This window comes from Salvelinus alpinus, chromosome 36 (genome assembly GCF_045679555.1).
Source record: "Salvelinus alpinus chromosome 36, SLU_Salpinus.1, whole genome shotgun sequence".
NCBI classification, from domain to species: Eukaryota; Metazoa; Chordata; class Actinopteri; order Salmoniformes; family Salmonidae; genus Salvelinus; species Salvelinus alpinus.
In genome coordinates this window covers 16,010,704-16,024,075 of record NC_092121.1, presented here as the reverse complement: position 1 = coordinate 16,024,075, position 13,372 = coordinate 16,010,704, and the positions used below count along the sequence as shown (strand labels likewise).

Genomic DNA, 13,372 nt, shown 5'->3' with positions numbered 1-13,372 from the left:
CTCGTATTTCTGTGTTTATTATATTATAATTAAGTCTATGATTTGATATTTGATAGAGCAGTCTGACTGAGCGGTGGTAGGCAGCAGCATGCTCGTAAGCATTCATTCAAACTTTACTGCGTTTGCCAGCAGCTCTTAGCAATGTTTGATTCACAGCGCTGTTTATGACTTCAAGCCTATCAACTCCTGAGTTTAGGCTGGCAATACTAAAGTGCCTATTAGAACATCCAATAGTCAAAGGTATATGAAATACAAATGGTATAGAGAGAAATAGTCAACACGTCAAAATTCCTATAATAACTACAACCTAAAACGGGGAATATTGAAGAACTGGGAATATTGAACCACCAGCTTTCATATGTTCTGAGCAAGGAACTTAAAACTTCTTAGGGCTAGGCGTCGTACACCTGTCGGGACACCTGTCGAAAACTTCCGGAGAAATTGGAGGGGGCGCAATTCAAGTAAATAATTATAAAAATTATGGATATTAAACATTTAGGTACATACAAGTGTCTTATATAGGTTAAACGCTTAAATTATTGTTAATCTAACTGCATTGTCCGATTTACAATAGGCTTTACAGCGAAAGCATGCCACACGATTGTTTGAGGACGGCGCCCCACATCAAAATATTTTTCAACCAGTACAGGCTTCGTAAAATCACAAATAGCAAATAAATATTCACTTACTTTTGAAAATCTTCCTCTGATTTGCAATCCCAAGGGTCCCAGCTACAACATGCATGGTCATTTTGTTAGATAAAATCCTTCTTTATATCCCAAAAAGTCTGTTTAGTTGGCGCCATCGATTTGCGTAATCCACTCGCTCAACATGCAGAGAAAGGAATCCAAAAAGCTACCGCTAAACTTTGTTAAAACAAGTCAAAATCCACAGGTACCCTAAAATGTAATTAAACTATAATATTTCATACGGAAAGAACTCCCTGTACCAAAACTCAAAATTAGTCCTTGTTTGGGAAGAAACGAGCCTGAAACCTTGAACAAAGACTGTTGACATCTAGTGGAAGCCATAGGAATTGCAAACTGGGAGCTGGAATTGCATAGGAACCATAGCTTTCCATTGAAAGAGCATGGGCTCTCCCCCAAAGAAATATCGGGTTGGTTTTTCTTTGGATTTTCTCCTACCATATCAATTGTGTTATAGTCTCATACATTATTTTAACATTTCTACAAACTTCAAAGTGTTTTTTTATCCAATGGTACCAATTATATGCATATCCTGGCTTCTGGGCCTGAGTAACAGGCAGTTTACTTTGGGCACGTCAGTCAGACAGGAATTGGAGAAAAATAGACCTTACGTTAGCTTTTTTACATGGCACATAATGCACTTTTACTTTCTTCTCCAACACTGTGTTTTTGCATTATTTAAACCAAATTGAGCATGTTTCATTATTTATTTGAGACTAAATAGATTTTATTTATGTATTATATTAGGTGAAATAAAAGTGTTCATTGTTCATTCAGTAGTGTTGTAATTGTCATTATTACAAATATATATATATATATTAATCGGCCGATTAATCGGTATCGGCTTTTTTTGGTCCTCCAATAATTGGTATCGGTGTTGAAAAATCATAATTATAACCTCTAATTTTAAATGACCTTCTTTCATTGATCCCTAATATTCTGAACCATTCTCTCCATATATTCTAGTGAGTCTGTAGAGAACTCAAATTAAAGGTACACCCAATTTAAAGGGATGGCTTTAGATAAATGTACTGAAAACCCTATTGAATGAAAACTCCACAAGGAATTCTGTAAGCCACACCTGTAAAGCCTGTTACAAACCTGCATAACTTAAGTCTGAATACCAACTACTGAGAAGTGAGTAGGAAAGGTGTGTGTAGGAAAGGCATACATTTCCCTAAGAGCACAGCTCACATGGCAAGAGAACTATTTTGGAATGTGCTCTCTCAATATCAACAAAACGTGTACGACACACTGGATGATCAATTTAAGAAAAATATGGAATACAAATTTTTCTCCACAATAGATCAACTTTTGTTAATCAGTTGTTCTCTACACCTTGGTTTTGTAAGTTAAGCTGGTATGATGTGGTATGGAAATGAGCAGAACCTGAGGCAGTTCAAAGTCCAAGTTAGACAGATACAATGACATATGCAATTGAATATCTCCTCGTTTGTATTATGATATAATAAAGAGAGTAGTTGTGAGAAAAGCTGTGTTTAATTTGCAATTCAAATAAATTCCAGTATGGTAATAAGCAGATATTAGGGGCAGATACAATATATATATGTTAAGTTCACAATTCAAGTCCACTTGTGCTTTATCCTGACGTTGCTCTCTGATCAGAAGCATACATGATCTGATTTGATCATCTGGAGCCTTCATTTACATAATTACAAATCAGGTATAAAATGTAGACTTTTACAAAAGTTGCATATAAAATATACTCAACCCATGCCCTCCCAAGGAAAGCATCCTTCATTTAGGGTCATTTCCAAAACAAGTGCTCGTTTTGGTATACAAAGTTATACAGAAAAGTTAAATAAGGTTGCAGAAACAATGAGAACAAGTGAATTAAAAAAAGGCATAACATTTGAGCTAGTGTCATCAGCCAATGTTGTTGGTGTAGTGTCATCAGCCAATGTTGATGGTGTAGTGTCATCAACCAATTTGTAATGATGGCTGATGGTGTTGTGTCATCAACCAATTTGTCATGATGGTTGATGGTGTAGTGTCATCAACCAATTTGTCATGATGGTTGATGGTGTAGTGTCATCAACCAATTTGTCATGATGGTTGATGGTGTAGTGTCATCAACCAATTTGTCATGATGGTTGATGGTGTAGTGTCATCAACCAATTTGTCATGATGGTTGATGGTGTAGTGTCATCAACCAATTTGTCATGATGGTTGATGGTGTAGTGTCATCAACCAATTTGTCATGATGGTTGATGGTGTAGTGTCATCAACCAATCCCCATTAGCAGAAGTTATGATGATGTGGGGCATCCCATATGGTCCAGTATATTGCATAGCTACTACTGTATGTCTGCTAACACAATCATACAGTATATGTCCTAAACATTAACATTATAGTTTAGGAGAATAGTAAATGATTGTATAATTTCATTGGGTTTAAATTCTACATCATTTCAGATACATGAAGTCAACTCAGTTGATGGCCAGTTGATGGCCTATGCTTCTCATGGGGCGATGGGCCTAAGTAATTAAGTAACTCAGAAATCTAATAGATAAATACATTTACTCTAATAGTGTTTTTCCCTTTACAGAAGCACTGTATGCCATTGTGTTGGTATTATGTGTATTACTACTACATATGTCTATATACAGTTGATGAAAGCTCAAACACATGTGCTCCATCCATTGTTGCTGGGAAATCTGCACTGACTAGAACATACACAGAATGTGCATATATCTGAATTGGCATGTACCCTCTGGCTGACAATTAAAATGCATTACAGCACTCTATAGGAAAAATTACTAAATTATCTTAATTTCATGTAATAGATCGTCATGTATATTGGAACCTCAGGCAAGAGATGTTTTGGGTTGAAAATGAATGAAAATCAAGACATCCCTGCCCCTCTGCAGAGTACACCAGACAGCAGCACCTTCACAGTTGTTATCTTGAAGGGAGTTTGCCATGGCAACAGGGGAGCAGGTTTAATGCCCCCTGGCGAGTTATTGTGAAACACAGGCAGTAACTTTCTCTGTAGCTCAGCAGTGGGGAGATACAGGGAGTGACATTAAAAGCCTTGAAATGGGCTGTCAGTCTGTCCCTGCTGCTCTATAAGGGGCTTACCTAAACCACCGGTGTGAGGAGGTTCCACAACAGTTCACCATCACATAATAGCACCCATCTAAGTTCACACAAGTCAATGTACAAAACTCTCAAGTGACTCTTTCTGATTATTTTACGAGATTATTTACCAGATTATCTAGACCTTTATCAGGGTCCTGATGAATGTTCTGATTGACACAAACTTTGGTTCAAGATCCATTAAATCTATTGTGGAGTATACAAGACCATCACTGTGCTGGAGTACATGGTGTGCCAACTACCCTCTTTTCAACCCAGTATTTCAATCATGTTAGTTACGAACATAAATCGCCATTTCATTCCTCTACCCTTACTTCTCCTCCAATCACACACCGTCGTTACAGTACGGTAGTCAGTAACAGGTGTGTATCAACCAGGTTATTACAGTACTTGTTTCGTTCAGTTGCCACTGACAGTGGATGATACATGATGAATATTAGCAATAACATAAGTGTGTGAGGTCCCAGCAAACAGTTTGCAGTGGAAGCACAGACAGACAATCATTTAATTGAATCCTTTCGTGCAGGATATTCCTCCACGGCTACATCAATAGAAAATCAAGGACAGCATACAACCAAGAAAGATGCTTGACATGTCTGTGGAATAAATATGATCACAATACAGCAGTTGTGCCTCTCCATTGTACACAGTCTGCATAGATTCATTTACACACAAAGACAATACGTCAATAAACATCAGTGTTAACGGAGGGTACATGACGCCCTTCAGAAACAACAGCTCTGCTGGCTATACTACAGAGACCTGGTGACCGTCTGGATGTGATGTGTGTCAATCAATAGCGTGGTTCCAGTGTTCAACAAACAATCATTCTGAGCTGTCACAGAGGCACTTACATTAACAGAAGACTATGACAGACAGTTAACTGTTACGCACTGCATTACTGATTTCAGCTGTTGGCAAAGCCTCCCCTAAGAACCTGTCTTATAGTAACACAGTGACTATTCCTCTGCTCTAGCAGTGGTGGCCAGACTGCTCAGCTCACACTAACATGCTAACCCTGGCAGTAGCATTGGCACAAACTCTAAATAAAGAGACACACACTCCAGATAACTCTACTGCTGTGGCAGCAGCCAGTTAGCTTAGCGGTGCGGAGGGAGTCAGAAGCAGGACTCGGGGACGGGTCTCTGCTGCCTGCCCAGAGAGGTGGTGCTGTAGCGTGCCCGCTGCAGGGTGGCATAGCTGGGCTTGTCTGTGGCCAGGCTGCTGCGGGGGGCCGGGGGAGCTACCTGCCCGTTCCTCTGCAGAGAGGCACACCTGCGCAGGGTCAAGTCCAGTTTGGTCTGGATGTTACTGGAGCTGTGGGCACGCTTGATGTCAGCAGCAGAGCTGTGACTCCCTGCCCTCCCATTGACAAGCTGCCCTTTGCTGTGACGGAAGTCACTTCTAGGGGCGCCGTTGGCCCTCTTTTCCTCCAGCGCTGCGCCATTCAGGGTCCCATTGGAGAGGGAGAGTTTAGACGAACTACCGTTTGCCACCTTGCTGGCTCGTCCGTGGCCATTGGCCCGGACTTCCTCCCCCTTGCTAGGTGTACTCTGAGCGTCTTTTTTCAGGAAGCCAGATTTGAAAAAGGACAAGAGGCTGTCGTGGCTCCTTACCTCCTGACCCCTCATCCCCTTCCTCTCCTCAGGGTGTAGACCAGCCTGCAGCACCCCTACCCTGGAGGTCAGCCCTGCTTGGGCCTTGGGCCTCTTCAGTGTGGAGTCCCTACTTGGGGGGGCACTGTGACTGATGTGGACCCCCTCAGTGGAGCCTCTATGGGGGTGAGGGTCCAGGGTTCTGCCCTGGTCCTGCCTGAACCTCTTGGAGGACCTCCGGCCCAGTGAGCTGTCATCCCTGGCTTTAGTGATAATATTGAGCCCCAGGCTGGAGTTCCTCTCTACGGGAGGCCTGCTCTGGCCCTCTGGTACTCTTGGGGAGTCGCAGGCCTCAGAGTTGGACCTGTCCATGCAACTCAGGCTGCTCCCACTGGGGGAGCTGCCCAGGTCCCTGTGCCCGCCCTGGGGCGGGGTGGCCATTAGGGTGATGATGGGGTCCTTGGTGCACCGCGGCCTGCGCCCTGACTCCAGGTACTCCACCAGCTCCCCTCGCCTGGGGGCGGAGGGTTTGGGGCGGTCCTTGGAACCAAAGGACCAGCGAAGGGGCAGCACTTTGCTCAGGGTGTCCTTGGTCTTAGTGGGTGACCTCATGCTCACGCTCCTGCCCTGAGTGCCTCGGACAAATAGCTTATTCTCAAACCCATCTGGACCCAGAAGAAAAACAAACAAAGTTAGGATTTTTCCTCATATTCCTCCTCTTTTATAATGGTTCATTGATCGATTTTTCTACATAATCATCTGCTTTTTAATGATGTAATTATCTCAAAGAGATAATCCTCTTTGAGTAACAACCAGAACTTCAGACCAATCAGACACAGCGAGCCATAGTGGTTTTATTTATTTAGAGAAATGGTGTTCCAATGGGCTACTCACCTGTCTCTGTTTTGAGAGGCTCGTCCTCGAACACAGGGAGCTCTGGGGATTCGGGGGTTGGTGTGGGGCCAGGAGGGCCAGAGGTGGACCCCCCAGAGAACAGGCTGTCCCGCGTCAGACGGATCAGCCAGTGGTCTGACGTGGAGGAGCTGGTGGAGCCTGTAGAAGTAGAAGAACACTGTTATACAGAGCAAAGTGCCATCTACTGGACTCTCAACACAGCTAATACATACAAACCTGTCTCTTTTTCCTAGAGGGGGACATTTCGGAAGAGTTTGTTCATATATTATGACAACATTTTGTTAGTTGTTGTTAGTTTGGTAGCCGAAGTCTATGCCCCTTCGTCGGTGAATGGTCAGTAGGGATTCTTCAAACTTTTCTATGTGAAATAGTGCACCAAACATCTTAGTTAGATGTAAAAATGCACGACTAAGATCTCCTCGGCAAAAACGTCAAAATGAATGACAGATTTCTTGAGTTATCTTACATTAATTCTGACTATTTTGAGGAAGTGTATACTGGCTACGGCGTCTCAAGAGGGACAAACAGTACTATTGCTGCTTTTTTCTCGTTTTTTAAGCGAAAGTCTTTTAAGGGAGTATACAATGCACAGATGTTCACTTTGCCTATCCGAGTTCTGCTAGGGGCAAACCAAACCTAGTATGCAGATGCCTTTACTGTACCTCAATCCTATGATGGACCCCCCCACACTCCCCCCCCACACTGCCAATCATCATTATTACACACTGCCAATCATATCCTCTTTCGATTTCAACATTAATGCTTTAAATTTCGAAAAATGTCTGGATACTGTCATTGAAGTGCCATTCATTGCACCCCCACGCTGCCAATCATCATTATTACACACTGCCAATCATATCCTCTTTCGATTTCAACATTAATGCTTTAAATTTCGAAAAATGTCTGGATACTGTCATTGAAGTGACATTCATTATTGAGTGATGAAAGCCATCATTTCACCAATAATGGATTTCAGAAGCCTTATTTCCATTACATGGACTTACTTTCAACTGAAGACCTCTAAAGGGCAGTATTCTTCCAGAATTGGTATATATCATCTATTGAAATGACACAATAGAACTGCAGAACATATTGCAGACTGTGGCTTAATTAAAGGACTTGTCAACACGGCTCACCTCTGAGAGAGGAGCTGGCTGACCATGGAGGGATGGTGTTGCGTCTCTGGTAGAAGAGGATGTAGGCTCCCCGTGTGCACACCTCCCCCTCTGTGACTGGCTCTGCACTGCTGTCATCATACCCATACCACTGGGCGTCCAATGAGTTCCTGCAGAACGCTGCACAGAGACACAGACACCTGTTCAGACATGCACAACAGTGTGTACTTACATACATACTGAACAAACCACCACCATATCTTTATTATCATCATCATCATCAAACACATTTTTGGACTGGATCTCACTTCAAGACACCTTGCTGATTAAGACCACTTTCAATGAGATTGATATTTCATAGAACATTTACAGGATGTGAATATGACAGCCAGACAGTCCCTCCATACAAACCTGTGTAATGTCCACCATGCATGCCTCCGTGGTGGTTACACACGGCATAGAGGTCATATAGGAAGTCTGGAGGGGCCACGTTGGGTGGGCAGGGCTGTTTCCAGGCCGGGTGCAGGGGGCCGGGGAGCAGAGGACCGTGGGGGAGCAGAGGACCGTGGGGGGGCAGCCGGGTGCTCTGACTCCTCTTCACCACATGGGGCGCCATGTCTAGGCCGTCCAGGGGGAAGCGCACCAGCGTGGCCAGCTTGTTGCGGCGCTCGCCCACCTGCCGGAAGCGCTTGAGGTGGAGGATGAGGATGTCAGGCAGCGTCCACAGGCTCATCTTCACCATGCCCTGCTGCAGCTGCTTACAGTGGGGACATTTCCATGCATCGTCTGGAGCCAGCTGGCAGAGAGAGAGAGAGAGAGGGAGAGAGATTTCATCCATGTAAAAAAAAAAGACCTCTTGTCCCTCAATCAACGAACTGAAATCATTTCATAAAACTCTCTAAAGGTGCTACATTGGATTGTTTTAAATTTTTGTATTGAAATTCCAGAAAATGTCCATAATATATCTGCCACTAATTGTGGAATGATAATGTTTCACAGTATTACTTACAGTTTTACTCTCAGTGTTGTGATTGGCTGTGTGCTTTTCCTATTGATTTCTCCCGCCGGAGCGGCAGCTGTTCTGACTTTGTGGCTGTGTTATTTAGTGAAAATCGCTCATTCCTGGTTGCAAAAGTTCTACATTGTTAGCTCAATTTCAGTTTATGTGAGAAAGCAAGCACTGAATAGTGTAGGGAATCATTGTACCATCTAAATCACTGTGAATTATATTTTCAATAAGCAAAAATTGTTTTCCCAGCAGTTTGAAGCATGTTTTAGACATGAAACATGGTCTGATACAGGTCGCGGTGGTCTTCAGTGATAGCTCTGTGCATGAGACCGTGTCTGTTTCATCAGAACAGTAGGTGAAGCCTAATTTTTCAGACTTTCACAACCTGTTGCTGCGGCGACCGCCTCTGGCACTCTAATCCCTCTGATTAGTGTGCATGAAGAAGAGTGGAGGAAGGAGATGGAGGCAGCTGTATCCAAAAACCTTAATGTTCATTCGAGGATACTAACCTGGTCACAAATGGAGCTAAAGAAAGCTTAGTCATTTGCCTCATGAATGGCAATGGGAAATGATTCACTCCTATCAGAAGCAGACATAGTACTCAAACAATGCTCAGGAAGAAACTAAAAGAAGGCTCTTGAGGAGGACATGTTCTGGACATCTATCGCACATGTCAACTTTATAAGCTTATTACATAAACCAAATTACAGGCTTTGAAATTCCAGTACACCTCTATTACCTAACTAACATGGTCCAAGCACAACAAGACAGTCGTGAAGAGGGAACGACAAAACCTATTCCCCCTCAGGAGACTGAAAAGATTTGGCATGGGTCCTCAGATCCTCAAAAGGTTCTACAGCTGCACCATCGAGAGCATCCTGACGGGTTGCATCACTGCATGGTATATCAACTACTCGGCCTCCGACCGCAAGGCACTACAGAGGGTAATGCGTACGTCCCAGTACATCACCGGGGCCAAGCTTCCTGCCATCCAGGACCTCTATACCAGGCGGTGTCAGAGGAAGGCCCTAAAAAGCCACCCTAGTCATAGACTGTTCTCTCTGCTACCGCACGGCAAGCGGTACCGGAGCTCCAAGTCTAGGTCCAAAAGGCTTCTAAACAGCTTCTAGCCCCAAGCCATAAGTCTCCTGAACATCTAATCAAATGGCTACCCAGACTATTTGCATTGTCCCCCCACCCCGTTTACACTGCTGCTATTCTCTGTTATTATCTATGCATAGTCACTTCAATAACTTTACCTACATGTACATATTACCTCAACTAACCAGTGCCCCCGCACATCGACTCTATATCTGTCACGCCCTGATCTGTTTCACCTGTCCTTGTGCTTGTCTTCTCCCCCTCCAGGCGTCGCCCATCTTCCCTACTTATCCTCTGGGTATTTATACCTGTGTTTTCTGTCTGTCTGTGCCAGTTGGTCTTGTTTGTCAAGCTTACCAGTGTTTGTTCCTGTCAGCTCCTGTCTTTTCCCAGCCACTCTTTCTTGTCCTCCTGGTTTTTGACCCTTGCCTGTCCTGACCATGTACCCGCCCGCCTGACCACTCTGCCTGTCCCTGACCCTGCCTGCAGTCCAGTACCTTTGCTCCTACTCTGGATTATCGACCCCTGCCTGCCTTGACCTGGCGTTTGCCTGCCCCTTCACACAGTCTGCACTTGGGTCTTACCTTGATACCTGATAGTACCGGTACCCCCTGTATATAGCCTTGCTATTGTTATTTTACTGCTGCTCTTTAATTATTTGTTACTATTATTTCTTACTTTTTAAAGGTATTTTTCTTAAAACTGCATGGTTGGTTAAGGGCTTGTAAGTAAGCATTTCACTGTAAGGTCTACACCTGTTGTATTCGGTGCATGTGACAAATAACATTTGATCTGATTTGGATATTCAGAACGTTCCCTGAAACAACCTCTTCATATAAAGAGGTGTGGAGGGGCATAGAGATTAGAGGTCGACCGATTAATCGGAATGGCTGATTTCAAGTTTTCATAACAATCGGAAATCGGTATTTTTGGGCGCCGATTTGCCTTTATTTATTTATTTTTAATTTTTAAAATATTTTTTTAATTTTTTAAATACCTTTATTTAACTAGGCAAGTCAGTTAAGAACACATTCTTATTTACAAGACGGCCTAGGAACGGTGGGTTAACTGCCTTGTTCAGGGGCAGAACGACAGATTTTCACCTTGTCAGCTCGGGGGATCCAATCTTGCAACCTTACAGTTAACTAGTCCAACGCAATAACGACCTGCCTCTCTCTTGTTGCACTCCACAAGGAGACTGCCTGTTACGCGAATGCAGTAAGCCAAGGTAAGTTGCTAGCTAGCATTAAACTTATCTTATAAAAAACAATCAATCATAACCACTAGTTAACTACACATGGTTGATGATATTACTAGATATTATCTAGCGTGTCCTGCGTTGCATATAATCTGACTGAGCATACAAGTATCTAAGTATCTGACTGAGCGGTGGTAGGCAGAAGCAGGCGCGTAAACATTCATTCAAACAGCACTTAAGTGTATTTTGCGTCAAGCATTGCGCTGTTTATGACTTCAAGCCTATCAACTCCCGAGATGAGGCTGGTGTAACCGAAGTGAAATGGCTAGCCAGTTAGCGCGCGCTAATAGCGTTTCAAACGTCACTCGCTCTGAGCCTTCTAGTAGTTGTTCCCCTTGCTCTGCATGGATAACGCTGCTTCGATGGTGGCTGTTGTCGTTGTGTTGCTGGTTCGAGCCCAGGGAGGAGCGAGGAGAGGGACGGAAGCTATACTGTTACACTTGCAATACTAAAGTGCCTATAAGAACATCCAATAGTCAAAGGTTAATGAAATACAAATGGTATAGAGGGAAATAGTCCTATAATTCCTATAATAACTACAACCTAAAACTTCTTACCTGGGAATATTGAAGACTCATGTTAAAAGGAACCACCAGCTTTCATATGTTCTCATGTTCTGAGCAAGGAACTTAAACGTTAGCTTTCTTACATAGCACATATTGCACTTTTACTTCTCCAACACTTTGTTTTTGCATTATTTAAACCAAATTGAACATGTTTCATTATTTCCTTGAGGCTACATTGATTTTATTGATGTATTATATTAAGTTAAAATAAGTGTTCATTCAGTATTGTTGTAATTGTCATTATTACAAATAAATTTGGGGAAAAAATCGGCCGATTAATCGGTATCGGCTTTTTTGGTCCTCCAATAATCGGTATCGGTATCGGCGTTGAAAAATCATAATCGGTCGACCTCTAATAGAGATGGGGCATGACTGTAAACAATATATTGTGGTACAGTATAACTGGGAGCAGGAAGATCAATCAAGCATTCGAAGGGAAAGAAGTATTCTGATTCATAAGTCGTTTAGACACCGACCTGAGTGCAGGTACAGTTAAGCGAGAGCATACAGTTCCCAGCAGAAACACAGCCCATTCACAGCTCTAATAGAATACCAACACTCCACTGATGGGAAAATAAAAGCCCAATTGGCAAGATTAATTCCACTACAGGTCATCTTGATTGATTTGACTCAAGGCAGATTTTGTTCTTGGCATCATGCCACAGCATTCACATCCTTTGTTACTGTTGACGTTGCATCTTATAACACTGGGGGGTCTGTAAGAAGCTTGATGGATTCCATAATGATGTCCTTAATGGGATTGTTAACCCAAATAATAAATGTGGATCTTATTTTTAAGGTAGCATACGATTAATGGATTAGCAATTTGGATGAATTTCCCTTAAAGGACTGTTTCAAACTAGAGGCAGTCTCGCCTATAAACAAAAATACCGTATATAATGAAAATCACAGGTAGGAAGGATTTCCTTGCTCCTCGTCAGTCATTCAGTCAGTGGGTTCGGTATATAAGGTTCTATGACACACGTCAAACTCCGTCAAATTCCACAGAGGGCCGAGTGTCTGCGGGTTTACGCTGCTCCCTTGGACTTGAAAATCACGTGGTTGTCTAGAGCTTAATTGAAAGGAAAAAACAAAAGCCAGCAGACACAAGGCCCTCCGTGGAATGAGTTTGACACCCTTGTAATCTATAGTGAGACAACATAGTGTACTCAGCAGTGGTTGTTGCCTGCCTGTAGGAGGAGATGATGTACCTGTTCCTCTTTAGTATAGAGCTGAAAGCACTCGTCCAGGGTACAACTGTGCTGCTGGACGTGCTGCTGATGCTGGCCTCTCACACTCTCAGCATCCTTCACCACCTCCTCCTGGATGTTCCCAAACAGGCTGCAGGAGACCGAACAGACACAGAGACAGACAGACAGACAGACAGAGTTGGAAACATGCACACAAAGAGAGAAAGAGGCTGCCAGCCATGAATAAAATAAGGCACGTGCAGCAGCATACATACTGTTTTATGATTACAGCTGGTCTACAATAATTCAGGGCTAGAAAGTTATAGACTGTCACTGAGATTGACTGACCAGTCTTTGATTCTGTGTTCCCACTCGATGATGAGCTTCACATGGGGCGGTCCTCCTGAGCCACAGAGATTAAGAGCTCTGGGAACAAAGGGGTCAAAGGTCATCAGATTAGCGAGGTAAAACTTCAGCATAATCCCCTTCGCACACCGTCCACCTATTATTCAGGTGGAATGTACATTTTGTTATGGTGCTTTTCCATTGAGTCTTACCCTCCTCACCAGTGGGCCACCAGTGTTTTATGTTAATGTAGGCCAGCGTTTCCCAAATTGGGGTCGCAACCCCATGTGGGGTCTCCAGATTTGAAGATGGGTCACAAGAGAAACTCTGGAAAAAAATCATGCTTGGTTCATAGAACTGGGGTTATGTCAGTAACCTCTGGTAGCCGCTAGATGTGGTTGTAATAAACAGACATGTTTCTGTTTTCTTCCTACAAATGTGGCTCTATCAT

At 43.3% G+C, this 13,372-nt stretch overlaps 1 protein-coding gene across 1 annotated transcript in view; it reads right to left on the bottom strand.

Annotated features, from left to right (window-relative positions):
* Window positions 1-2,188: 2,188 nt before the first annotated feature.
* LOC139564736 (ubiquitin carboxyl-terminal hydrolase 43-like) overlaps window positions 2,189-13,372 on the bottom strand; it is a 99,508-nt gene continuing 88,324 nt past the window's right edge. The window contains exons 10-15 of the mRNA XM_071384503.1: window positions 12,925-13,002; window positions 12,598-12,727; window positions 7,864-8,248; window positions 7,474-7,632; window positions 6,317-6,475; window positions 2,189-6,087 (exon numbers count right to left, since the gene is read on the bottom strand). Coding sequence (XP_071240604.1) covers window positions 4,946-6,087; window positions 6,317-6,475; window positions 7,474-7,632; window positions 7,864-8,248; window positions 12,598-12,727; window positions 12,925-13,002 — 2,053 coding nt within the window. The 3' untranslated portion in view covers window positions 2,189-4,945. The remainder of the gene's footprint in view (window positions 6,088-6,316; window positions 6,476-7,473; window positions 7,633-7,863; window positions 8,249-12,597; window positions 12,728-12,924; window positions 13,003-13,372) is intronic.